Source organism: Remersonia thermophila, chromosome 6 (assembly GCF_042764415.1).
Source record: "Remersonia thermophila strain ATCC 22073 chromosome 6, whole genome shotgun sequence".
Lineage (NCBI taxonomy): Eukaryota > Fungi > Ascomycota > Sordariomycetes > Sordariales > Chaetomiaceae > Remersonia > Remersonia thermophila.
This window is the reverse complement of record NC_092222.1, coordinates 2,527,649-2,553,749: the sequence shown is the minus strand read 5'-3', so window position 1 is coordinate 2,553,749 and position 26,101 is coordinate 2,527,649. Positions and strand designations below refer to the sequence as shown.

Below are 26,101 nucleotides of genomic sequence, written 5' to 3'. Positions count from 1 at the left end.
CTTCATGCGACGGCGCGGGAACCATCCTCCTAAGAAGATGCCATAAAAAGATCCGTCGAGATATTTGAATCCTGCTGCGGGCCCGCGGTTTGAAACATGAGATGGGCGACGCTGCTCCAGAGCTTCATGCGTGCTGACTCTCTCACACCGACACTTTGCTGTTTCTTGTTTTCTTCATCCCCTTGCGGCTAAGCATTGCTTCCTCCCTGAAACATGCCGGGTCGGACTGATGACCTGCTTGGCCGGGGCGGGATATTCTCGCCGCTGACAAAGCCGAGCTCTTGCTCTGCACGCTTGATGGAGTGGAGTCGCCACCGTTGCCTTGGCGTGGCGTTGCAGATGTGGCTAGGTATGTGTCGAGGTGTGGCTCTGACTTTGACAAGAAACAGAGCAACACTCTGATGACCCGGAACATCGGCTCCGGACTGTGGCGTTACATGCTTGTGTACGGATGACTCGTTGTTTGCGCCCCGTGACCTTCTGAAGGCCAAAGGCAAAATTATCATCATGAGAATCCACGATGGTGTGGTGGTTCAACGGAGCCAAATGTATGTCCATTCTATACACGGTAAGGGTTAGGGATAGCTAGTGGGGCAATAGTGAATTGGTTATCTGCGTCGACAAGCGAACCGCGCCTCCACAGCCATACGTTCCAAAAAATGCAACCGTGCAATCGAGCCACGCCCTCCCGCCGGACGAACCCAGGCGCGGCGTTCCTTTGCTCCCAGCAACGAGGGCATCGTCAAGCTGTTTGAAAAACCGCCATCGCTTGACGTCGCCAAACGCCCGGCCGCAGCGGGCCAATCACAAAAATAGAATAGTCCTGGCGGGGATTGAACCCGCGACCGTCGCATACCCATGACTCTCCGTGTGGAGGGTATAAGAGCGAAATCTTAACCGCTAGACCACAGGACTATTTCCAGATGTGATTGGGTGCTGTCGTCCAAAACCCGGGCTATTATGGGGCCTACTGCATCGACCGCCTCTGCGCAACCACGCAACGACTCTACATTTTTTTATTCGTTTCTCGCAACTATGGGCCGTTTCGGAAACTAGAGGCTGAAATGGCATGAGCTACCGGGACGATCCATACGATGTCGCGTTGGCTGGCCAGCCTTCGCCTCTGCGGTTGGCGTGTTGGATTCTCATGCATCGAGACAAACCCTCGACCCCTCGGAGGGGAAGCACAGCAAGCATGGTGATGATGATGAGGAGGAGGAGGAGGACGAGGAGGACGAGGAGGAGTTCGAATCCAAGATCCAAAGTACTAGCGTGCATTTTGGCATTGGTATTCGGTTCCGCCGAACGAAAAAAAAAAATAAACACGTAGACCGGGAGGAGGAGAGAGGAGGAAAAAGAAGAGAAAAGCAAAGCAAAAACGACGGGCAACGAACCTGCTTCCCTCAACCAACGCACGCATGCCTGGCGACGGGTGCGTTTCCGTCGGCTTCTTCGATGTAAACGCCGTCCTCGTCTTCCTCCTCTCCCTCCCTCCCCTTCCTCCTCCTTTTTCCGAAACGCAAACCGCCGTCCCCCAACCCCCTCCTCACGTCCCGTTCCTCCTCCGCCCGCCGCTCTTGCTCCTCTGGATGTGCGCCCGCATCTTCTTGCTCGTCTCCACCAAGCTCCGCTTGTTCTTCTGCCTCGCCTTGCCCAGCGTCATCAAAAAGTTCTTCTTTCGCGCCTTTTCGCGGTTCGTCGAGCTCTTGCCCTCGGCCTCCTTCTTGGCCTTGCGGATCGCCTGCGTCGACTTGTGCTCCTCGCGGGACGGCTTGCCCTCGCGCGCCACCGCCAGCTTCTCCTCCTTGGTCATCTTCTTGCCGAGCTGCGCCGGCAGCTCAATGTCCTCGGCGGTCAGCCCGTCCTCGATGTGCTTCTGGATGAGCTCCTTCTTGCGCTTGGCCGCGCGGCCCAGGAGCTTGTCCATCTGGGCCTCGCGCCGGAGCTCCTGCAGCTTGGCCAGGTCCGCGGGGGTCAGGATGGTGGTCGTGGCGAGCTTGGAGATGCGGTCGGCCTCTGCCTGCCGGGCGGCCGCCGAGTCGGCGGCGTCGACGAGGTCGGGGGCTTCGTCGGCGTCGGAATCGTCGTTGTCGTCGGAGTCGTTGTCGTCGGAATCGTCGTCGCCGCCGGCGCCGGTGCGCCGGCGCTTCGCGGCCGGCCCATCGTCCTCCTCGTCCGACGAGTGGTGGACATCGATCCAACCGTCGGACGACTCGCTGTCGGACGATCCCACCTCCCAGTCGTCCGAGTTCCAGGCGTCCTCGTCGTCCTCGTCGTCCGGCTTGCCGCCGTTGTCGCCGGCCTCGCCGTTCGCAGCGCGCTCTTCGAGCTTCTTCTTCTTTTGCTCCTCCTTGTACCTCTCGAGCAGCTCGATGCCCTCGATGCCGCCCGCCTCCTCCTCGCCGAATCGCAGCGGCTTGACCTCGCCGGCGCGCAGGCCCATGGTGGCCACCTTGCCGCGCTGCTTCTTCTGCAGCATCTCCGGGTACACCTCGCGGTACAGCGACTGCAGGCCCTTGGCGGCCATGGCGACGCCCTTGTCCTTGCTCTTTTGGTACAGGACCAGGTCCTGCAGGAGGGTCTCGGACATGCAGAGGGGCTGGCGCAGGGCCACCTCGCGGATGGCGTTGATGCCGGCGGCGGCCACCTCGGCGGCGCAGCCCTCCGAGACGAACTCGTTGGCGATCTTGACGACGAGCGGCTCGATGGCGTCGGGCGGGACCAGGTTGTGCGTCGCCTGGGCGAGCGAGGCCAGGAACGACGTGACGTTGAGCTGCTTGGGCGTCAGGTAGCGCACGAACCACGAGTAGAGCGAGAGGATGGTGAGCTTGTGCAGGCCGACGAGGCGCGTCACGAGCTGCAGGATGAGCAGCCGGTTGTCGAGCGTGAACTTGTTCTTGCTGCTTTGGAGGTGCTTCTGGAACAGCTGCTCGGCGAACCCCTGGGGGTCGTGGATGAGGTGCAGGGCGGAAAAGTTCAGGGGGTGCGGCGCGTGCTTCTTCTTCTCGTGCCTGGACGGCGGTTAGCCGGAGCGGGCGCGCGCGGCCGGGCGCGGCCGGGGAGACCAACGTACTTTTTGATCTTTTCGAGCGCCTTCTCGTAGGCCTTTTGGCGCTTCTTTGTCTTCTTGTTGATGATGCCCTGGTGCTGGACCTTCTTGAGGTCGATGTCGTCGTCGCTCGAGTCGTCCTCGAGCTCCTCGCGCTCCTTGTCGCTGCCGAGGAAGAAGCGGACGCCGCCCACGACCACCTTTTCGTTGTCGCTCAGGCAGGCCTCCTTCATGACGTCGACGGGCCGCGCGTCGGTCCAGACCTGGCGGCGCCACAGCTCGCGGGTGATGCGGGTGGCCCAGACGCCCTTGCTGGACGTGCGGTCCGAGGTGACGAGGTTGTGCAGCACCGTCTGGATGGTGCGGTTGAGCTTGTGGTTGGTGGCCTTGGCGTTGGACTCGCGCAGGTCGCTGATGATCTTGGTGTAGAGGAGCGAGCGCAGCGACTTGCTCGGCGTCGACACGAGGATGGGGAAGAGGGTGGTCAGCAGGCTGGCCGAGTCGATGACGTCCTTGCGCCGCAGCAGCACCAGGCTGCCGACGATCTTCTCGCGCAGCTCCTTGTCCAGGGTGGCATGGTGCTGGTTCAGCAGCTGCTTGAGGTGGTCGGGGAACGGGGTCGTGACCTCAAGGTAGAGATCGGCGACGTGCGCGACGAGGTCGACCAGGTCGTGGAACTTTTTCACGTCGTCGGCCGACGCGGTGGAGGGCGCCGAGAGGAAGATCTGGCGCTGGGCGTCGTAGGCGAGCCACTGGTCGTAGAACTCTTGGGCGTAGGATCTAATCGCATCGTTTGCATCAGCGCTCGGGGATCAACAGGGAAAGCTGCCGCTGCTGCCATGAGCATCCATCATCGCCATGAGGCCGCGAGCCATCGCCGGCATGGGAGGGGGCACACCCACCTCGGATCTCTCCGGATCTTGTACTGCAGGTTGACCAGGTCGGCCTCGACCTTTTCGAGGGCGGCGACTTTCCTCTTGACCATCTTGTCGGCGCTGGCGAGATGTCGTTGCGGCCGCGTCGGCTCCTCTGGGAAGCTCCAATTTTTTTTCCCACTCCAAGCGCCCGTCGTTATCGTTATCAGCTCGCGACTTTTTAGTGGGTCCTCTGCAACAGGGACGAGCCTCCATCCCTAACCCTGGCCTACGTAGTTATACACAGTACGCAGTAGTATTGTAACTAGTTACACAGTACACCCTACGTCACAAGCCTACGCTCTCATGACAACCCTAACCCTTATCAGGCTGCAACCACCTTCTCTACCCTTCATGTACACAGTATAGTATGATGATGCTCCAGAAGAAGCCCTGCTGGAACAACAGCCCGGCCCTTTGTTGAATCCCATGATGAAGCGCCTCGCGAAGGGGGTTTGAGTCGATTGTACCCCTGAGGATCAAAGCACGTATTGTTTGTTTCTTTTTTGCTTCCCAGTCTTGTTTGTTCGTCTCTTTTGCTTGGCAGCCCGTCGCCCAGCTCTCTCACATGGTCTTTTGCTGGTCTCCAACTCCCGGGCCATTACCCGTGGTGCTGGAACGACGTCTCCCAATGTCACATCCCTCTGCTTCCTATACGAGGAAATATTGAAATGCTACAAGTCTCCATCTCGGACCGTACCGAGATATATTTCTCCGTCGACGACTCACGACATCATTGGCTGCCTGGCTCGGATCAGAGTCCCGGGTCTGGATCGCGGGTGTCTCGGGGTGTTGGGTCGGCAAGTCTGGTTGAGAGCTTGACAGCTTGACATGGCTTGGCACGCCGCGGTCTTGGCTCTCTCCGTCTTGTGGGAGAGCGCGCTCCCTTTTTCGAGGGTTGGAGAAAGGCGGCGAGCGACCTTGGGCGGTGGAGGTTTTGTCTCCAGGAAGCAGGCCGCTCACATGACCGTCGCTACTGCTCGCAGACGCTCAGAGCATGCATGCTGACGAGGCCGACAAGCTGCTATGAACCTTGCGCCTCAGCCAGCAGGCCTCACGGGGTGTCTCAGGTCTCACAAGGCCCTGCTCCGCTCGCTCGCCTCGGCCGGCCACGCCAGGACCACAAGGCTGTTGGCGAGCCCGCCAAACTACGCTAGATCGCCCTTCCCTCGCCCAGGCTCAGGTGCCTGGGATCCCGTGACGGATTCGGCCTGGCAAAGACGAGCTTTGCGCGGTTCTCAGGAACGCCGCCTCGGATGCATAACCGCCGAATATCACACAGTCCTAACCGCCGCGATGGAGTGGGCGATGCAGCGGTGAGCCCACGATGACCCCCCATTTGCCTATGTTGCATGCCGGAGAAGCATGGCTCGCCAGCTCCCTCACGTGGGCGGCGATTTTCAGACCTCGATCCTGCGTACGCGGACGTGGCGCTCAGGTCCCGATGCTCAAAGCCGGCGCCGGCTATGTTTATATTGTCGTGGAACCTACAGCCAGGAAACACCCGGGCGTTACGCAACGCCCCTCCGCTTCGAGGCCCGAGGGGCGCCGAGGAAGCCCAATCAAAGCGCCGGATGTTACTCTGTGGGACGCTGGCCTCCCCCTCGTGATGGAGGGGGGGCAGAGGATGACGTACCTGGCTTTTGACACATTGGCTGCGGCTCCCCGTGGGGAAAAAAAGCCCAGAGAGCAAGAAGAGGGGGAGGACGCATCGGGCCCCGGGCCCCGGGCATGCGTACGTGGGCTCCTGCGTCGTGGACGTTCTGGAAGCGGTAGCGACAAGGTGCGGTTACATCACATCCGATCGGCAGCACCCCAGACGCCCAACGGCCGCGGGGTTGTCCCACCGGCATGGTTGCCGACCGCAGGTGCCGACGCGGGGGCCCAACCGCCGTGTTTCCTGTCGCTTGGTTCATCTGCTTCCGTCGGGCATCTCGTCGATTCCAGGGCCATCGCAGGAACGAGATCGATGGCCCGGGCTGATAGGAGGGCCAGGGGTCGCCTAAGCGGGTGATCCGCTGCCGGGCTCGTGTGATTTACCCGCCTTAGCGGAACGACCGCGTACGGACCCAGCGTCCGAAACGGGTAGTTGATGTCGACACCTCCGAGCCCCTGGCCCGTGCGCCTCGCCGGTCGACTTGCCGATTTTTGTTGCCATGGTACCGGACCTGGCAGGCTGTTACGGACCAGGGTGACCAGGGTGACCAGGGTGACGAACAAGTGAGACATCCGAGAGAAAGGGGGAGGGGGGGGGGGGGGCAGGGCAGGCCGTCGATCGAGTACATATACCATCCACCTCCGTCCCGGACCTGGGATCGAGCTTTGGATCTGTCCGCCAGCCTCGACGATCGACCTCCTGATCAGCAACGTCCCCAACCGGCCTGCCTGTCGCTGCGTAACCTCCGCGTCAAGCCACCATGAAGTTCTCGACCTTCGTCTCGGTCGCCGCCTCGGCGTCGACGGCCTTTGGCGCGTCACTGCAGCAAGTCTGGAACTGGGGCGCCAACCCCAGCAACATCCAGATGTACATCTACAGGCCGGACCGCCTCGCGGCGAACCCGGCCATCATCGTCGCGGTAAGCCGAGGACTGCGCGGCCGCATCTCGGAGACGCAAACGTGCTAACGACGCGATGCGCCACAGCTTCACCCTTGCGGCGGCACCGGCCCGCAGTGGTTCAGCGGCACCCGCCTGCCCCAGTACGCCGACCAGCACGGCTTCATCCTCATCTACCCCAGCACCCCGAACCAGAGCAACTGCTGGGACGTGCACAACACCGCCAGCCTGACCCACAACGGCGGCGGCGACGCCTACGGCATCGTCAGCATGGTCAACTACACCATCTCCACCTACGGCGCCAACCGCGACCGCGTCTACGTCATGGGCTTCTCGTCGGGCGGCATGATGACCAACGTCCTGGCCGGCTCGTACCCTGAGGTCTTTGAGGCCGGCGCTGCCTACTCGGGCACCGCCCACGCCTGCTTCTTTGGTGAGTTGCTTGGCCTCGTCATCTTGTTGTCGCCGTCGCTAACCACGCCGCCTTTTTCCCCTCGCATCCAGGCGCACCGGGTGCTACCCCCTTCAGCCCCAACCAGACCTGCGCCCAGGGTCTCTCCCACACTCCCCAGCAGTGGGGCAACTTTGTCCGCAACTCGTACCCGGGCTACAACGGCCGCCGCCCGCGCATGCAGATCGTCCACGGCAACAACGACTGGCTCGTGCGCGCCCAGTGCGGCCACGAGGCCCTCAAGCAGTGGTCCAACGTGCACGGCGTCGCCAAGGCCCGCGAGGTCCACAACTCGCCCCAGGGCGGCTGGACCACCCACGTCTACGGCGACGGCACCAAGGTCCAGGGTCTCTTTGGCAACTTTGGCCACGAGCCCCGCGTCGACGAGCAGCAGCTGCTGCGGTGGTTCGGCCTGCTCTAAGGGGCTACGGCGCACGTCTTGGACGGGCAAGAGGATGAGCCGGCCATGGGGGAGGAGGAGGGAGGCGGTCCGAGGGAGGCGGCGGAGCGGTTCAGGGAGAGGTGATTATCGCCTATTCCATGCTGTACAAGAACTCCTAGAGTCCCCAATGCAGAATTCATGCATATCGGCCGCTTTTGAGTCGCCTGCCACGTCGTCATCGGCGTCATCATTCTTGTTATTATCATCATCCTGTCGAAAGGTGCCAAAGTTTGGGTTTTGGGGTTGTGTGATTTTGGGATGTTGTTTGTTAGAAGTGATTGTCTCCTTCCAGAATTCTTCGGCGAACCACGGCGCTCTGAACCTTGTCGGCAAGCGCAAGATCTGCCGGCCAAGCTGCGCCTGCCTGGGTTGCAGTCGTGGCTGCGTCCAGCGGGGCGCATGCGGGAAGTTGCTATGTAGTTATCGCGCACGCTCTGGGACCTGGGACCTGCCTTCCCCCACTCCCGCCTGGGGAACCCGCCTGGGGAAGGACCGGGGCCGATTTGTGCAGCCATGTCCAGCTGGCAAGAGCCCGATGGGAAATTTTGCGGTGCCAATTTCTGAAAGCGCATGTCTTCATCTCTTTTACCATTCCCCAACTCGGTCTTGTGCAGATCCCATGTCCAGCCTCCCAGCGCCCCGGGCGGATCGGCGCAGGCTGTGCGGTCGACGACGCGACGGGCATCCATGCCAAGCCGCCAGCACGCTAGAGAGCCACCGACGAACCAGAGGGCTGCGGCGCCCGCCACGCATGCCCCTGCAGGCTACGCCGGGCTGGGTGGTCAATCATGGCGACCTTGGGGGCCCTCGTCCCATGCGCCGTGGGCTCGGTGGCATCGGGTTGCATCACGCACTCCAACGTCCGCACAGCTTCGTGTTATTGCTACTCTAGATCACCGAGACGAAAGCACCTCAGCCGGCCGCTGCCAGCCATGTCTCGTTCTAACCAGCTCGCAGGTGAGGGGCGCTCCGTCCGTCCTGCGGGCTGGCCGCCCCTCCCGGACTCGCCGAGCCAGATCATGCCCTGGCTGCACGCACCAAGAAGGCAGTCTGGGTGAGACACCCTCGGCCACTCCGCGCCTTGACTCTCACGAGATGCTCTCGAAAGGGTCGCACGCCGACGCCATAGACCGTTACGTCGAGCTTGATCAGAGTTCCTGACGCCGTTGGACAGGCAAAAGACGGGGACCATGGCGGGTTCTCGAAGCCTTCGGGGATCGGGGCTATTCGCGCCAAGAGATGAGCTAGCGCCCCAGCCCCGGTTCGAGCCTGGCCCTGGCTCGAGCGGGCGCTTCTGTGCTCAGCCGCACCTGCGGTTCGATGGGGTTCGCTTGCGTCAACGAGGTCGCGTTGAGGCCTCTCCACCCCGGCGGCAACCCTAGACGTCGCTGCAGAGCATCATGAACGCCCTGTTCGACTCGGCTGCCGAGCGGAGGGGCGCCTCTCATGGCCAGCGCTCAGGAACGCACCATACCATCCAGCCGTCGGCTCCGTGACGCAGCTCCCATCATACGACGTGTGCCATCTGCAGGAGGACGTTGGCAGGTGGCACAGCGCCGCCTTTCGCGTCCCTCCTAGCTGCCACCGCTCTGCAAGGGAGGGCGGCTTGCTGCTGGACGGCTGCACCCCTGCCGGACGGCGCCGGGGTTGTGGGGATGGAAGCTGCAAAGAAGCTGCAGGGAAGCCTAAGGTCCGAGGGGCGCTCTCTTGCATCCTGCCTGCAGCCGACTTTTTACACTTAGCAAGCCGCTTCTGAGACATCCCTCCCCCCCCCCCCCCGGCGCGGCAGTTCCGGGCGCGGCAGCAGCTGCCGCTGCTGGGCTTGCCAGCAGGCTCTCCACCCAACGCTACCACCCCACGTCCAGCCCTGCATGGCTCTCGCTGGCGTTGTGGACCATGCCCTCCAGCTCAAGGCGTTGAAGACGTGCGTTCCGGGCCTCAGGTCGGAGAGCAGCCAGCCAGATGATGGTGGTACATAATGCCACGGCTGGCTGGCTGGCCAGGCGTGCCATCGCGGCGTGGACAGACGAGATCCGCCGACGTGTCTGCTTTCCAACCCGAGTGACAGATCGCACCGACCCCTCCGCCTTGCGCTCGTTATGCCTAGCCGTTCGACGAAGTTCCGACCGGGACGGCCTGCCGTTGTCACGGACGATAGCTTCCAAGGCCTTGACGGCACGGACGGGTGTCTCAAGAAGCTCACGCTCCACGGACGTCGGCCTTCCGTCGCAGCCGCCTCGCGGCCGTGCTCCATGAGCTCCTCGCCCACCTCCACCACCACCGCGGGGACGACCGCGTCGGGATCCAGGATAGGCAGGCCGCCGCAGTGGACCGTGTCCCGCTCGCGAAAGCTGGCCCGGCTGTACCTGTACTCGACGCTGCCCATCGACAAGATCATCCAGGTGCTCAAGGACGATGCCTTCCACCCGAGGTAAGCCGTTGTTTCTGATTGGCGTGGCGAACCCGGCTCACACGCCACCAGGAAGAACTCGGCCCAGAAAACCATCCACAAGATGCTCGACAACGATCCACGCTACCTCCGGCCCGACTCCCGCGCCGAGATGGCCAAGCGGATCGCCAGCCTGGCCATGTCGCACCGGCGAAGGCGGCGGAAGGGCGCCTGGAGGAGCCGCAACGGTTTGGACCGCAACCCCGGAGAGGTAGCTGGGTCGTCTTTCGCTGGTGTCTGAAGCGGCAACGCTAACGGAAACGACAGCCGAGCAGCCCCGCGCCGTCGGCGGCGGCGTCCCCCACCGCGCAGAGCATGGAGCTCCACGACGCGGCGCGTTTCGAGGCCGACGCGGCCGATATCCAGGACATCAAGCGGCGGGTTTCCGACTGTTCTACCGCCTACGCGGCGCAGCTGGCCACGCTGGTTCGCGAGCTCTCCATTTCCGCTCCGTCGAGCAACGCGTCCTCTCGCCGGGCGTCGGTGGCGTCGAGCCACGGAGACGAGGCCATGGTGGTCTCCCCCCCGTTGGCCGCCGCCGCGGAAGCCTACGAGCCCTTTCCGGATCCCGGATACGCGCTGCCGGGCGATTTCCTGACGGCGGGCACCAGGAGCTGCGCCGACTTCCCGGGCCAGCGGCACGGCGCCGCTTGCTGGTGCTCCATCGCCCGAGAAACGGCGGCGGATCCGGGCTCGTGGCTGCTTCCGGCGGGCGAGCTGAGCGAGCGGGCCAAGCTGGCGCTGACGTGCCCGGACCCGTCCCAGCTCCTTCTGCGCGACAGCTGGGGGAATTCGCCGCTCCATCTGCTGGCGGCCTTGGAGGGGTTCCGGGAGGCCTTGCTCGAGACGGTCGTCCGCAGCGACGGGACCCCCCTGCGGGCGCGGAACACGGGGGGGCAGACCTTCCTCCACGTCCTCCACGTGGAGTGGTTCGGCGATCTATCGGGTCCGGCGCCCCCTCTGAGACGGCTCTTGATCTACCTCCGGGACGCCTGCCCCGACCTGGTGTACGAGGCCGACGCGTACGGGAGAACCTTTTTCCACAGGGCGCAATCCGTGGTTCGCGACGCGCAGCTCCTCCGCAGCCTCCTCTCCATGTTCGACCCCGCCCGGGCGTCGCGCCGGGATGCCTTTGGCTTCAACCCCGTCGTCGATACGGATGCCGCCAGCCGCAAGCCATACGCGCCGCCGCGCCGCGTCGGCACGACCTCGCCGCCCGGGGACGGGATGGCGGCCCCCGTCCACCACCCCGACCCCGGCGACGGATCCTTCCTCACCTACCACTCCCGTCTCGTTCAGGTCATCCGCGCTTCGTACGCCGATCCCACCGTCGAGGACGCCCAAGGCCGCAACGGTCTGCACTGCCTCGCCGAAGCCATCCTCAACGAGCAGACCATGGCCCGCCACGTGCGCTCCTCATCGTCGTCGTCGTCGTCCAGCAACGGCCGCCCTAACCTGAAGCGCAAGCTCCACGCGGACGACGCCGTCACGGCTCCCAGAGCAACGGCGGCGCTGGCGGCTACTTTCCCGCCCCTGGGAGCCACGTGCCCCGCCGCCGCCGCCGCCGCCGCCGCCGCCACCTCGCCCGATACCGAAGGCGCCGCGCTCCCCACGCGTCTCAGGCACCTGCAGATGCTGCTCCTGTCGGTCGCCGTCGACCACTACGACCTGCGCGGCCGCACCCCGCTCATGGCGTTCGTCGAAGAGCTTTCCGACGACCAGGACGATCGGGAGCGCACGCTCCGCACCATCTTTGAGACGCTGCTGCGGGCGGCGCCGAGGCCGCGCGGCCAGGGCTGCGGCGCCGACGGGAGCACGCGCAACGGCCCGGGCGGCGGCGACAACGACGCGCGTGGTCCTTCGGCGATGGAGGCGCGCAACCCCCGGGGTGAGACGGCCCTCCTCGTCGCGGCGCGGCTGGGGCGCAAGGTGGCGCTGGCCACGCTGCTGGAGCACGGGGCCAACGTGCATGCGCGCGACGCCGCGGGGAGGGGCCTCCTCGAGGTGCTGGACGACGAGGTTCGCTCGGCGAGGGCCGCCGAGGACGTCGGGCTGTACGCGAGACTGGAGGCTTGCAGGGCGTTGCTGACGGGGAGGAGGGAGTGGGGGGTGGAGTACGTCGGGAGGGTGGTTCGCGGAGAGACGGGAGTGGGGAGGGAGTGGAGGGTGAGGCGATGAGGCGATGAGGGTCGCGATGCGATGCGGGGCGAAACATTGCTCCAACATCGTCTGTACGTTTATGAGAATGTCCAAAAAAAAAAAAACTGCGCGGTAATGGACATGGCGATGCACAGCCGTCCTCAGCTCACCATGGAGATGATGCTTGGCCCCAGAGACGCTGGCTTGGCAGCCGAGGGGTACGTTCTGCGACGCCAACATGGGTTCTGCGCTTTCACTCGCCCGGTTCGGTGCTGTTGGTGCATTCTGCGCTTCCGGGCGGGTTCTCGTCAGGGCCATCAAGGGACCTGATGTGCAGTAGATGCACGCAGTGTGCTCCAGGTGATGTGTATGTAGAGCTCTTCGCTGGTTGGGGGTTGACGTCGTTCTAACCTTGCTGTGTACATAGTATACTGTGTAATAGACGCTGGGACCACTTTCGGGAGTTCCATTTTGGCTCGACCCAACCGGCACCTCAGCGAACGACGTGGGGTCCTCTTCGTCAAACGCTTTCATTTGGGCCCACCGAATCCTTCTGGGCATTGAACAACCGAAGATCGGCGCGTTGCCAAGGCTTTCTGGAACTCCGTGTTCCCGGGCTCCGTGCATGGATCATGGTGGCTGGGGTCTGGACCGCGGGCCTTTCGGGGCTGTGTGGGCTGTGGGATCCAGCCTCTTGGCGTTCCCCCCCCTTTTTTCTGTGGGGTTCGTGTTCCTGCATTCTCCCGTCGTACGCCTTGGCTTGCTTGCCTGCCGGCTTGCTTGCTTGCTTGCTTGCTTCCTCTCTACTGTCATCTTCATCGACTTGAAGGTTCGCGGCCTGTCTGGCGACCGACATCCGGCCACGCTCAAAGAGCCTGCATCTTCCAAGCCAGCAGCCCGGCCCAGCCACGGACTCGGCATTCCAACGGGGCTCCGGCTGGCGGCTTCGGGCGCCCCAAAGCGCTGCATCGAACGGCAGCCTTGCCTCCAGCGGACGGACGGCGAAGGCCTTCGCGGGAACGCGCACGGGCTCGTCGCCTGGGCTTGAAATAGAAACACCAAGCGCCCCTCTGGTCTTTGGGCGCCAGCCCCTGCTGTTTTGCTCTCTTTCGTTCATGTCGCTGGGTCGACGACGCTTCTCCACTTAGCGGCTCCTCCCCGGGTAGCGATCCCGATTGCGACCGGATCCGGTCCGAACCCCCCGCCGGGCGCGCCCGGGCCTGCGTTCTCCACCCTTGCTCCGACCCCGACCTTCCGGTCCGGTCCCTCGCTCCGATTGCTCCGGCTCGCCCTCGGCGACCTCGGCAACGTCTTCGCGGCTCCACCACGATCGGCACACTCCCCCCACCCCCCACCTCCCCTTACACAGCCTTTGCTCGCCAGGCGACGACGACGACGACGACGACGACGACGACTACCACCCAACCCCAAGCCGCCATGCTCCCCTCCCCGCCGCCCTCCCCCCGCCCACCTCCGGACAGAGGCCGTCCGGCAGGGGGCCGTCCCCTTTCGCCGGCCTGTTCCTCTCCCTCCCCGCCGCGCGCAGCCCCTTCCCCTCCGTCCTCCCGCTGCACATGCTCTCGCCCCCCGCCTACCATGGCATCCCGTCCCCCTCCGGATCCCGGTCCCCCTCCCCCGGCCACCGGGCCCGCGCGCTTGCGCTCGCGCCCGTGCCCGTCGCCATCGCCGCCTGCGCGGCGTGCCTGTGCGCGTACCTCCGGGGCGTGCTGCCCTGCGCGGCCTTTGGCACGGCGAGCGGGACGGGGCCGGAGGAAGGGGAGGTGCTCTCCGAGATGGTGGGGTGGGGGGTGGTGGTGCTGGCGTGGTCGAGGGGATGGGGGGGTTGGCGGGGCGGTGGGAACGGGTACGGCAAGGGAATCGGAGGGAAGGGGAAAGGCGGGAAGCGTGAGCGGGAAGAAGAAGAAGAAGAAGAACAAGAGGAGGAGAGGAGAGACGAGGTGCTGGGGCTGTTTTTGGGTCAAGATGGCGGGAGACGGCCGGGGAGGAGGAGGAGGAGGTGGGGAGGGTGGCTCCGGCGGTGGTGCTCGTCTTGGTTTGTGCGTAATCCGTGGCGTGAGGCCGGAGGGGCCTCGGTATGGGCTGCGGCGGCCTGTCTTGCGGCAGCGAGCGCGTACCAGGCCGAGGTGGGGCCGGTGTGGTTGATCGTAAGTGCATGCTTGCTGGCCTGGCGGTGTCGGCGTCGTCTCTCGGGGCCGCCTGCTTGTTCTCTCCGAGGGCTATCGGGGGCCTGGCTTGTCGCGGAAACCCAGTCTGACGCGTGATGCGCTTCTAGCCCGCCCTGCCGCCGCTCGTGCTCGCCGCCGAGGCGCATCTCCGGCCCGACGCGAGCCTGCGTGCCGCGAGGCTCCGTCTCGTCGCCATGGCCATCGCCGCGCTGCTCGCCCTGCTCCCGCTCTTCGCGCTGCGGTACTGGGGCGCCACGGAGCTGGCGCGCTCGGCCCTTCCCGCCGCGGCGCTTCTCGCCGTGTACGTCGCCGCGATACCGAGACCGGCTGCCTCTCTCCGCCGCGCGCCTCACCTCCCGGACTTGCAAGACGCCGGCCCCCTCGGCATCAGGGCCATGTTGGTCCTCGCGGGCGTGCTGGCGTGGCAGCTCGTGACGTACGGGACGGCGAGCGTGCGCGTTGGGTGGCCGGCCGTCTTGACAGGGTTGATCAAGGGGCTCTCTTGGTGCTTGACGATCCAGGTGGTTCGTCTTTTTTTCTTTTCTTCGCTCTCCCGCCTCCGCGCCCCTCTCTCCCTCTCCCTCTCCCCCTCTCTCTCTCTCTGCCTGCTAACACCTTCTCAGGCCAGCAGCACCTCCTGGTGCCTCGCCCCCGCCATCGCGACCTTCGGGCTGCTCGCGAGCCGCGACCCGGCCATCCACCCCTCGGAGTGGCATGCCCTGGCGGCCTCGGCAGCGGCCTTCGTCGCGCTCTTGCAGATCGGCCTGTTCCTCCCCAGGACCAAGGGCCGGCTCTTGCTCCTCGGGCTGGCCCTCCTGCCCCTGGGCCCTGCCGCGGTCGACGTGGCCAACGTCAGGAGGGTGCGCTCGTACCATCTCGCCGCCGCCGACCATCCGGTCGAGCGGCTCGTGCGCGACGCCCGCAACGGCTTTCACCGCATGCTCGAGCGGCAGTCCAAGACGTACTCCGAGGCGGCGGCCGAGTACCGGCGACGGTACGGCGCGGATCCGCCGCCCGGGTTCGAGGCGTGGTACGGGTACGCCGTCGAGATCGGGTCCCCCATCATCGACGAGTTCGACGGCATCTACCGCTCCCTGCTGCCCTTTTGGCGCCTCAGCGGCCGCGACGTGGCGGCCCAGATGGCCGGCGCGCGGCGGCTGCCCAGCGCGGACCTCTGGACGTGCACCTTGTCGAGCGCCACCGCCGTCACCAACTGCACGCACCCGTGGCGCTCCTTTGACCGGCACTACGCGGACATGTTCAACCGCCTGCTGGGCGGCCTGCGCCAGGGCGTGCTGCCCCGCGACGCCACGTTCCTCATCAACCACCTCGACGAGCCCGCCGTCATGTTTCCGCGGTCCGCCAACCCGGGCAAGCCCGCCACCATCACGAGCCTGGCCGGCCGCGCCGCCTGGGACGCCGTCGCGTGGTCGTGCGGCGTCGGGAAGCGCAGGGCGCCCTCCGAGGTCGAGACCTACGGCCTGCCCTTGGTCACCAACGCCACCGAGGCCCGGGACCTGTGCGCCCACCCCGAGTACGCCCGCCAGCACGGCCTGTTCGTCTCGCCCACCTCCTTCCGTCTCATCGAGGGCCGCGTGCCCGTGCTGTCGACGGGCGCGCCCTCCACCATGGCCGACATCCTCTTCCCGTCGCCGGCGCACGTCGTCGAGCCCGAGTTCCGCTACGACCCGAGCGAGCCCGCCGTGCCGTGGCATCGCAAGCGGGACGCGCTGTACTGGGCCGGGGCCGACACGGGCGGCGTCGTCGTCGGCGCGTCCGAGCAGGACGCGAACCGGTGGCGCCGCTTCCACCGCCAGCGCTTCGTTTTGCGCGCCCAGGGCGTCGAGAGGCCGCCCGGCGACCGCGTCTACCTGTCCGAAACGGCCGCCGGCGCCGTCGCGCCCGTGTCCGCCCGCTTCCTCAACACCCACCTCTACCGCGTCCACCCGACCAAGCTCCACACCTGCTCCTCCCGGTCGCTCGCCGCGTCGCCGCCGCGCGCGCCGCCTGCCTCGCGCAGCGCTCCGCCTTCCGCCTCCTCGGCCGCCAGCCCGCCTCGGCCTCGTACGACCACAAGCTCGCCTTCGACCTCGACGGCAACGGCATCTCGGGCCGGTTCCCGCGCCTGCTGGCCAGCGGGTCGCTCGTGCTCAAGCAGGTCGGCGGCCTGCTCGAGTGGTGGAACGACGACGGCGGCCGCGGCGACGACGGCCGCGTCCGCGCGTGGGTGCACTACGTCCCCGTCAGCATGGACATGGGGGAGCTGCCGGAGCTGGTGCACTTCCTGCTCGAGACGGACAAGGGGAGGAAGCTGGCGCGCGAGGTGGCGGAGGAGGGGAGGGCGTGGGTGGCCAAGGCCATGCGGGAGGAGGACGTGAGGCTGTGGGTGTGGAGGTTGGTGCTGGAGCTGGCGCGGCTGACGGATCCCGAGAGGGGGCCGTTGGCGTGAGGCGGGGAGAGTGGCTGATGTCAAACGGGGGGAGAGCCGGGCACGAAGCGCCGCATCGCGAGCGCTCCCAAGCCATGAATCGTCTTGTATTTGGTCGGTTCATACCTGTTCGAAGGACAAGAGCCAATTTTACGTCGCATAACAAAGTGGCCATGGGTTCGAAAAAAAACATGCGGAAGCCGTCACGTCGCGGCCTGTTGGGCTTGATCAAGGCCAACCCGCCTGGAGAGCACCACAACGCCTCTGCAACGCCTCCAAGAATCATCCAACCAGGCTTGTCGGCTCTGCTCCTCGGACATGATCAGCATCGAAGACGGATTGTCGAGGCTCAAAAGCGTGCTCATGCCCTCCCTCAATCGGAAATCGGCTTCGTGGTCAAAGCAAAGCGTCATGTTTCAATCCCTTGCCGATGCATCGCCTTGGGTTGGTGAGCACCAAAGACGCCCAACGGGGGCGCCGTGAACGGACGGTGCTTTGCGTGTCGTGGTGCCCAGGGCCTGCAGCCACGTACAGTTCGGAGCTTCGAGCCGAGGCAGGTAGGCCGACAAGGCTGGTGATGGAAAGGAGCCGAGGGTTGTGGAGTCGTTGGATAGATGTCGCTGCCCCGAAGCGCACACACCGGTTGCGCATGTGTGCAGTTAACTACACAAGCCTTGTGCTCGCTATATCGCAATCCTGGACGAATATTTCGGGCGTAGGGCGCGGTGGGCCAACAGTGTGCTGTGGTGCACAAACAGGGAGGATGGAAGAGCCGGCATGAATAGAAAACGAGAAAAACAAATACCTCTTCCTCTGCAGCATCTGGACCGTCTCCTTCGAAACCCAATTGGGCATTCAAGGTCACGACAGATATCGCAGGTTGAGGCAGCACGGAGTAAGCGTGGTTCTAGAACCCCAGCAGTACAAAGTGAGGATGCGTAAGGTTGGTCATAGACATGGGTGGGAGAACACAACTCTAACGTCTAGAAGATGACATGTCTTGTTGTCGTAGAGCAGGCTTCCTGGGTCTTGTTTCACTCGTACTATCCTTGGCCAATACCTACGCAGGGAATCGCGTCAAAAGAGAGCCACCCACCCAGATCATTCGTCGTGCATCTTTCCTTCGTTATGTCCATCTCTGCATCTACCATGGCGGGAACACTTCGCCGACGGAAAGCCACCCACTGTTGGAGTTGAGCCAAGGGTAACGGGAGGTATCACGGTCGCCAGCCCTGGGCCATGATGCCACCCTTGGCCTTGAAACAAGACTTTGTCCAGCAAGCGTGGTCAGTTGTCTGCTCCTACAGAATCCCGCCGTGGTACTTAAGCAGCACTACCTAGAGCCTCCGTCGGCAACGAACTTTTCAACGTCTACAGAGGCTGTCACTACGAAGTATCGAGGCCACCAACGGTTGTGCGTCCCCAGATGAGAATGTATTTTTTTTTTTTTCCTTCCATTCAGAACGCACAAAAGGCCTTCGTGGCGCCCATCCACCCGCGAAGCTGCGCTCACCGCCCAGACGGAGATGCATCGCTTGCGGGAGGCTCTGGAACCGATCCGTGCGAAGGACCCTCCCATCCAAGACGAGGCAGATCGCCGGACGCAGCAGATCGCCGGACGCAGCAGACGCCGGTCTTGCTTCGGGTGAGCAAAGCCAGGGCGGTCAATCAGGCACTCAAAGATCTCGAGGCCTGGGGCCGACCGTCGTACAAGCGGGCATCGTCACGACGTCGACTGGACCCCTGGCCTGTCCGATGCGGAACCCACAAAAAGACCGAGACGTTGGCTTAAGGTTTCATGACTCCACGCGTAACCTGCGGCCCCAGGCGGCGTGGTAGCGTATGTAATGCGTAAATTGACTCAGAAGGAATTGATTGATTGATTGTTGTTTGAGAGACGGTTCTTGTCAAACTACAAGATGTTATACTGTGTACCTTCGCTGTTTGGCGTTGCCAAGGCGGAAGGTATAGTAACTAACGTGACCGACAGGGTTTTTGGCCAGCCAGGGTTTTTGGCTACATGCAGCTCCGCCAAGTCGACTATCGTAAGCTACCTCCTGACATCGATTACAACCAAGCGAACAGCGTTCAATACTAACAACCTGCTCTCTAAGGTGCGTTTTTCCCTCTTTTCGATGCTTAGAAGGCCTCTTAAGATGGCGAACAGTGTTGACGAAAAAGAGCTGCGTATTCAACGCGTACTCGAGGCACTTGCTGTTAATCTAAAGATAAGCCTTTGCTAGGCTGCTTATTTATTCGATTTTAACCGCAATACTCTCGCTAACCGCCGTTCTAACAAGCACCAGCCGTAAAAAACCGTATACTCGAAAGAGCAACGCCTCTCGCTAGCCGAAGAAGAAGCAGTAGTTAAAGCCTGTTATTAGCTTAATGCTTAGGGCTGGCTGATAACTATTAAAGCTATTTATAACCTTATAACGCAGCTTCTTTAAGTAAAAGGCGATAAAACCCCTCTTGGCCAGCGATAGTATCGCAATTTCTTTTCTCGCTACCTAGACTTATAGGTCCGGCGGGCTTACGCGATAGATTAAGCCCGTAAAAATACCCTTAACTATAATACTGCTAAGTATTGGTTCAAGCTGTTTTAAACCGCCCGCTTTATATATAACGTACCCGATAACGACATTTATAATATAGACGAAAAGAACTATATAAAAGGCGTTAGGATAAGCTAACGGGTTATTATCCTTTAGCGTAATACAGAAGCCTTCATTGTATAACTAGGAAATAAGGAATAGGTTTCTATAATCGAATATATCTCCGGTAATAGTTACCTTCTTCTATTATTTATTATCTTTAAAAGTAAAGTAATATAGCTAAATTAGGTCCTTAACGATATAACTATCGATACGAAAACGGTTCTTCGCGCCTCCCCGAATAGCTGGACCGATTACGAAATCGCGATAGAGTAGGTTCAGCATTTTAAGCGGTATATTACGCCCCGGAAGCTATCGAAATATCGTTTCCTTATCCTTAACGGCTACGCTAGCTATATCTTGCCTAAATTCGTCGACTTTTACGCTAACTACGATATTGTACCCCTATACCTTCCTTTCTACGCTACCTATGCCCTCCAGCCTTTTGATATAGGCGTTTTTAGCCCTTTAGCTACCGAGTACAGGCGCCTGGTTAACAAAGGCGCCTTCCTTAGCGCCGTAAGGGTCTCCAACGCCCAGTTCCTTACCTACTATACCTAGGCGAGGAAGACGATAAGGAAGAATATCGCTAGCGGTTAGCGTAACGCAGGTCTCCTGCCCTTTAACCCCGAGAAGGTCTACGCTACTCTAGGATACCTATCTGAACGCCCTACCCCTTACTCTGCCTCTCGCCCAGGAGATAGCCCTGCCTCGCGCCTAGGAGATAGCCCTACCTCGCGCCCAGGAGATGGCCCTGCCCCTTGCCTTGCCCCTCGCCCTGCCCCTCGCCTAGGAGATGGCCCTGCCTCGCGCCCAGGAGATAGCTCTGCCTCGCGCCCAGCAACTCCAACAGTACGCCTTACAGATTCGCAAGGTCGCTAGGCAGAGTTCTTCGTTACAGGGGCTTTAGTATCCAGGATCGATAGCTTACTTAGGGACTTAGTTTAGCTGTACGGCAGCCTAGTAAAACAATACGTTACTAACATTAAGTCCGTTTACAAAAGCCTCTAAGCTGATAATCTTGCCCTCCAGTTTTTAACTAACAAGTTCGTTAACAAGTAGAAAAACGGTAGGAAGAAGAGTAAGAAAAGGCAGGTTAAGGGGGCTCGAATTTTAACGGTAGAGGACTATCGCTAGGAGGAGTATAAGCGAGAGGTACGTGTAGCAGAGGAAGCTAAAGAGAAGGAATATCGTGTATCTAGACGTGGGGTAGTTAAGATCGTAAAGATCGTTTGGAAAGAGCTGCCTAGAGCTATTGACTTATTTGACTGATTGATTGACTGTGTGTTTTGCTTGTCTCCTTACCGCCAGCCTTCTTTTAATTTCTCTGCGTTTGTATGTATCTGTTTAATTGCGAATAGCCTTAAAACTGCCCTATTTGTATTGCTTATGGTCATCGCGAGACTCCTGATTTTGGTGTTGTGGGCTGACCCGGCAGGTGGGGAAAAGGGGGTGGCCAAAAACCCTGGCTGGCCAAAAACCCTGTCGGTCACGTTATTAGCTATGGGCTAACATGGCGCCTCCTGCCAATGAACGACGCCAGAGCCCATTCGATCGGGAAGGTGGGGCAGGCCGACCCGGTTGTGTCGCCCCCGCGTCTAACATCGGATCGATCGGGCATGGAACGGTACGAAACGTCAGGATCCACGGGAATCCATGGGCGTCAGATGCAAAAAGGCCCAGGAGCTTGCGTGCCTGGACTTACCTCTGGCTACCAGGTGATGCGGAGGCTCTGCGTTTGCACCCGGCGTGACCTCCGTTGAGCGTCCCAACCCCGCGTGTACTTGATAGAGGAGGAGATGGGTGTCGGGAAGATTGGGTTTTGGGTCGCAAAGCCTGTGTCAAAGGAAGAGAAATGGAATAAGTTTTTTTCTTGTTTGTTTTGTGTGTGTTGGAGATGGAAGAATTAGAGCAACTCATCCATGAACTAGAACAAAGCTGTTGCTCTTTCCAACGCTTTGGGCGGAAAAGCGCGGGACCGTCTCACGCTCCCGTCTGTCACCAACCTGCAACCTTGAGCCGTTTGGTTTCAAGTTTTTCTCTTTGACTGCTGCGAGCTCCCTCTCTTCTCTTTTTTCTTTCTTCAAAACAACTTTGACAGACAATGGACAACAACGCTAACAACAGCGGCAAGAACAACAATGGGATGCGCCAGACTCGTCGCCACGCGGCCCATTCTCGCGCCAACGACAGCAACAATACTAACCACCTGCCCGTTGCGGGAAACAGCAACAACCATCAACCCGGCAGGCCTGTCTTGTCTGGCTTGGGCGTTGGCCGCACCAGCGACCATCCAACCAAGGCTGGCCGGACGATCGGTAGAGCTCCTCGCGATTCCGGGCGTGTCGTCTCCAGCTGTTCTGCCGGGGGGCTGACCGTTCGGAAGCCGAAGGCGGCTCCGCCAGCAGGTGCCGAGAGCTTGGCATGCGGGACGGCAACGTCGACACCAACCCCGATCCCATGCCGCCCGGTGATCGAGTGCTTGGAGTGCTTCCAGGCCGCCCGCCCGCCCGGACGGGGATTACGGGCAGCCAGATTCCGGCCCGCAGCCGCTGGGTCAGCGCAGCCGAGGGTGGATCAAGGGATTCGGGCTTGAGATGGCACATCTACACATCATCCTCATGTAAAGCAGTTTCCTATCGAATCATGTAAGACAGTGGGGGCCTGAGCCAATGGATATCTAAGCAAGAACACCAGTCCGCGGTTGAGGTCAAAACGAATGTTTTCTCTTTTTTTCTTTTTTTTTTTCTTTTTCTTTTTTTTTTGCGGTCGAGACCCCGTTTGCTCCCTGGAGCTGGGGCGTTGAAGCAGGCTGCCGGTAAGCAAAGGCCCTGTCGCATGCCTCTCTCGCCTAACAGGATTCGGCACCAAGTGAACATCCCGCAAACGACAAAGCCAGCTCCTGAGACACGGCCGTTGGCAGCCTTTGACCTTCTGGATGGTCTTGATGTCTCTAGCCGTAGCACACAACAACAACCCCCAACCCCCCTGCCGCTGACTTGCTCGCCCGGTAGGTCTGTTTGATGCAGGCAGCGTTTCCAAGTAGGTTGTTTGGCGCACTCGGCCCAACCATTCTCCGAGTCCCCAAAAGAGAATCTTTGAGCCCCCTGCCATGCATCGTGTCCAGCACGTGCCGGGTGGTTCCTCGCTGCCAGGCGGGCCGGCGCGGTGGCGTTGAGCATCCAACGACGACAACATCCGTGAGCCAACAAGAACAGCTCCAGCCCAAGGTCCGGCAGAGGAGCTGCGGGCCGAGATGCTCCATCGTGGCGCTTCGACGATCTGCCGCGGCAGTTTCCCCATCATCTTCCCGGTCGCATCTCTGGCTTTCACGTTGGATCCCTCCCAAGAGTGGACGTTCGTTTAAAGTTGTGGGCCCAAATGTGGGTCGCCCCCGTTGCGACATGGCGTGTGAGGAGAGCATGGCATGATGGAACCCAATCGCCGAGGGCCATCTGACCCGTTCGGGCAAGTAGAGGCCGGCAGGTGGAGAACCAGAAAGTGGAGGCGAACAGCCTACCCTCGGACCCACAACATGGAGGTTGAGCAAGTGTAGGTCCACGAACCACCAGCCTGGGCACGTCCAGCAGACGGCATACCTACCTCCCTCCACCAGTTCCAAAGCGCGAGCTACTACGCCCTCCGGATCCCCTGCACCGTCGCAATCCCCTTTACGGTCCGCGCCCAGCACCGCCCGCCACCGCCCGCCACCGCCCGCCACCGCCCGCCACCGCCCGCCACCGCCCGCCACCGCCCGCCACCGCCCGCCACCGCCCGTCCCTGAACCCGCCGTGAAGTGCGCCTCGGCCTCCATGAACCGCAAGCTCCCCCTCTCGCGGGCCTCGCGTGACTTTGTTCCTCGTCATGGTGATGATGAGCGTGGGCGAGAGCAGTCCGCAAAGCAGGCGGAGAAGACGAGGCATGGCGACGGCGCTCGGCGGCGGCGGATCCCGAAGCCAGAAACTGCCGTGCGAACCCCCCGCGGCTCCACCGCCTTGCGCCCGGCGAGCATGCCGTCATTTGAGGCGCAAGAGGGCGGCATTCGTTCAGGGAGGTCACCGGCGGCTGAGCGAGATGCCGGCGGCCTCGGCGTACCCGTGGTGACCTAGACAGGCCGCAGGACCTCCTCGTCCCATCGCCGACAAAATGGCACCTTGGAGACGTCGATTTCTCAGGCATTGCGCACGCACCGACGTGGCGACCATGGTTTCGCTGCCCTGGCCGAACGGGGCCTGGCGAGAGAGAGGGCGGCGCGTTGGCTCGTCGGCGTCCTAGGCGGAGGAGGGGGGGGCCAAAACGCCCGAGGCGGCCTCGCCGTCGAGGTCTTTGTCGGGGGTCGGGATGCGCGAGGGGTCCATCATGTCTTTGGCTACGCGCGGTCGGCAGCGTGGACAGCAGGAGCGGAAGGAAAGGAGGCCAGGGCAAACAAAGACAAGCAGCAGCACGCAACGCGCCGGGCTCAGGCCCAGCGAGCACGCGGGGTCAGGTGACAACGCGTTGAGCGCTACAATGCTGGGTACACAGTCTGTATATGCCTGTGGGATGGGCGCTTGAAGCAGATCCCAAGGCTGGTTGCTTAGCCACCCGCCGCCCATTGTTCGGATGTCACGTGGCATGCGGCCCCCTTTCCCCTCGAACCAGCGGCGGCAAATCAAGGACGAGCCTTTGGGGTTCGAGCCGGTCCATTGTTCGGGTCCACCCTGTGCAACTTGGCTAGTCCCCCCAGAGTTACCACAGGCGAGGCGACACAAGCGCCCCCTCTGCCTCAAAGGCGAGCGTAAAAAGATGGCTGAAACATGGCCGGATGATTTCCAAGATTCACCGCCAAGGTTGGGCCAACGCCACGGATAACCAAGGCGAGGTAGGCTGCCCGCCGTAGAGCCAGTTCATCAGGCATACCGAAGCACGGGAAGGAAAACCTCGCCGACGTCATCGATCGCAAAGGGAGCACCGGCTCATGGATGGCCGTCCGTCAGCGATGAGGTGAGTGGGCTAACGCTTCCTTTCGCGTCCAAAAGGGATATGGACAGTACCATCCCTTGGGTCGTCATTGGGCATCGCCCAGCTCCAGCATGCCACAGAGCCCGAGCTGTTATCGGCCCGCCTTGGAGGCCAACGCAGGCCGATTCTTCACGGCGCCCGTCCCGATCCGGGCCGAGAGCAGATGCGCCCACACAACTATGCTTCCTATCTCTCGAAGTTCTAGAAAGTGAGATAAATCGTAATTATTGGGTGGCCGATCCAGGCATACATCCGACAAGGAAAGATGAAGAAAAGTGAAGTGAAAGATGAGCATCCCACGTGCTATTTCCTCTAATCAACCAATCCCAACCTCCCTACCCCCGCAGGCCGCAAGGTCTTGCACACTCTAACGTTCAAATAATAATCTTTTTTTAAAAAAAAGAGAAAGAAACAGAAAGAAGGAGAATCTAGAAAATAAAAGGGCCTCGTTCTTGTGTTTTTGCCATGATGTACCGTGTCTAAAAAGCAAACATGAGAAATGCAAAGATGAATCGTCTATCGTGTATTACGCAGGGACCAGCCACCGAGAGAAACGTCAATGACGCGGGATGCAGGTTCCCTCGAGTGATCCACCCCCCCTGGGCCTTCCAAGGTCCTCGAACGATTTCCCAGACCAACGAACAGAAGCAATCGAAATGCTCCGCAGTGGCAATTATCCGGCCCCCGTGCCGCTCCCCTTGGAAGCCAATACGGCACGTACCCGTTGCACGGGCCATTCGCGAGAACCCAGCGACAACCAATCGTTGTTTGCTCTGTATGGATGGGCCCAGACGTCCAGAGACAAGGGAATCCCCACAGCAGCGAAATGCGGGGGAATCGATGCGACGAGCGGTAGCGATGCAACCGCTGGTGTAGCCGTCAAAGAAAATGGCGGCCTGCGCAACCAGAGCACCGAGCCCATTGGGTCGCATGCCGTCATGCCATCATCGGAGAATATGAGAGCTTGCACAAGTAGAGCACCAGGCTCATTGGATCGTATATCGCCATGTCCTCATGCCGTCTTGCTTGTAGCTATTGTTGTTGTGGTGGTTGTGGGTGTCGCCTTGCAACCCGAAGTTGTGCGTCACCTCTATGCTTGTTCTGCAGGGTCGTGCGGGCATGCGTGTTGCAAAGGTTCAAATCGGTGCGTGGATCGGTGTTGTCAAACCATGAGCGATGTTGCAGGAGTCGATGCCGATGCAAGTTGTCGTTAAGGTCTTGTTGTAGTTATTGTCGTGTTACAGCTTGGGCACCGAACTGCCTCCAGCCGCGGTGGAAGGCGGGACGTCGCTGGTACCGTTCGAGGCCTGCTCGGACAGGCGTGCATACCAAGCGACAGGTTCGTCATCAGCGGGCTGGTTCAGCCAGGCCGAGAGCGCTGCCGGCGGCTCTTGGGGCTGCTGGCCTGCAGGGTGCCGGTGTCCAGCATCGCTTTTGTTGGTGCCGGCGGCAGAAGCGTGGGACCTGGTACCGCGGGATGTCAGCCAGCATCCAGGGGATGCCGTGAACCCCGCATGCGTATGCACCAGGAGACTCGGGAGACACAAACGTCGGGTGAGACAAATGGATGACGGACCTGGGCATCGTGGGCGAGGTATGAGCAAGTCTTTTGTGAAAAGTGTTATGACCAAAGATGGGTACGCCGGTAGGGTGGCGTCGGTCGGTCGGGCAGTTGGTCGGACGGGACGAAAGAATCGACACAAAGGCTTGAACGAGTGGACGGTTGCCAACGTTGGCGATATTACTGTGCGGCCAGGCCTGGGTGGTGATTGCAAATTGAAAAAGGTGAAAAAAAAAAAAAAAAGAGAGAGAGAGAGTGTGTGTGACAATCAA

At 61.7% G+C, this 26,101-nt stretch overlaps 5 protein-coding genes and 1 non-coding gene across 6 annotated transcripts; 3 read left to right on the top strand and 3 right to left on the bottom strand.

Moving 5' to 3' along the window:
• Positions 1 to 818: 818 nt before the first annotated feature.
• Positions 819 to 915, bottom strand: VTJ83DRAFT_t143. Its single transcript has one exon. It is a non-coding gene; the product is annotated as a tRNA-Ile (tRNA).
• A 631-nt stretch (positions 916 to 1,546) lies between these two features.
• On the bottom strand, positions 1,547 to 4,034 carry VTJ83DRAFT_6870 (uncharacterized protein; the record flags this gene model as incomplete). Its single annotated transcript, XM_071013629.1, has 3 exons — positions 1,547 to 3,011; positions 3,074 to 3,829; positions 3,952 to 4,034. The coding sequence occupies 3 exons, from the start codon at positions 4,032 to 4,034 to the stop codon at positions 1,547 to 1,549; spliced, it is 2,304 nt and encodes a 767-aa protein (XP_070864497.1).
• Positions 4,035 to 6,380: 2,346 nt separating this feature from the next.
• VTJ83DRAFT_6869 (uncharacterized protein) lies at positions 6,381 to 7,390 on the top strand (the record flags this gene model as incomplete). Its single annotated transcript, XM_071013627.1, has 3 exons — positions 6,381 to 6,539; positions 6,606 to 6,951; positions 7,023 to 7,390. 3 exons carry the CDS (start codon positions 6,381 to 6,383, stop codon positions 7,388 to 7,390), a joined length of 873 nt encoding a protein of 290 aa, XP_070864496.1.
• Positions 7,391 to 9,510: 2,120 nt separating this feature from the next.
• On the top strand, positions 9,511 to 12,038 carry VTJ83DRAFT_6868 (uncharacterized protein; the record flags this gene model as incomplete). Its single annotated transcript, XM_071013626.1, has 3 exons — positions 9,511 to 9,842; positions 9,894 to 10,071; positions 10,128 to 12,038. 3 exons carry the CDS (start codon positions 9,511 to 9,513, stop codon positions 12,036 to 12,038), a joined length of 2,421 nt encoding a protein of 806 aa, XP_070864495.1.
• A 1,535-nt stretch (positions 12,039 to 13,573) lies between these two features.
• VTJ83DRAFT_6867 (uncharacterized protein) lies at positions 13,574 to 16,634 on the top strand (the record flags this gene model as incomplete). Its single annotated transcript, XM_071013625.1, has 7 exons — positions 13,574 to 13,863; positions 13,983 to 14,056; positions 14,124 to 14,164; positions 14,293 to 14,486; positions 14,577 to 14,709; positions 14,809 to 16,125; positions 16,206 to 16,634. The coding sequence occupies 7 exons, from the start codon at positions 13,574 to 13,576 to the stop codon at positions 16,632 to 16,634; spliced, it is 2,478 nt and encodes an 825-aa protein (XP_070864494.1).
• Positions 16,635 to 25,506: 8,872 nt separating this feature from the next.
• Positions 25,507 to 25,852, bottom strand: VTJ83DRAFT_6866 (uncharacterized protein; the record flags this gene model as incomplete). Its single annotated transcript, XM_071013624.1, has 2 exons — positions 25,507 to 25,732; positions 25,845 to 25,852. 2 exons carry the CDS (start codon positions 25,850 to 25,852, stop codon positions 25,507 to 25,509), a joined length of 234 nt encoding a protein of 77 aa, XP_070864493.1.
• Positions 25,853 to 26,101: the final 249 nt, after the last annotated feature.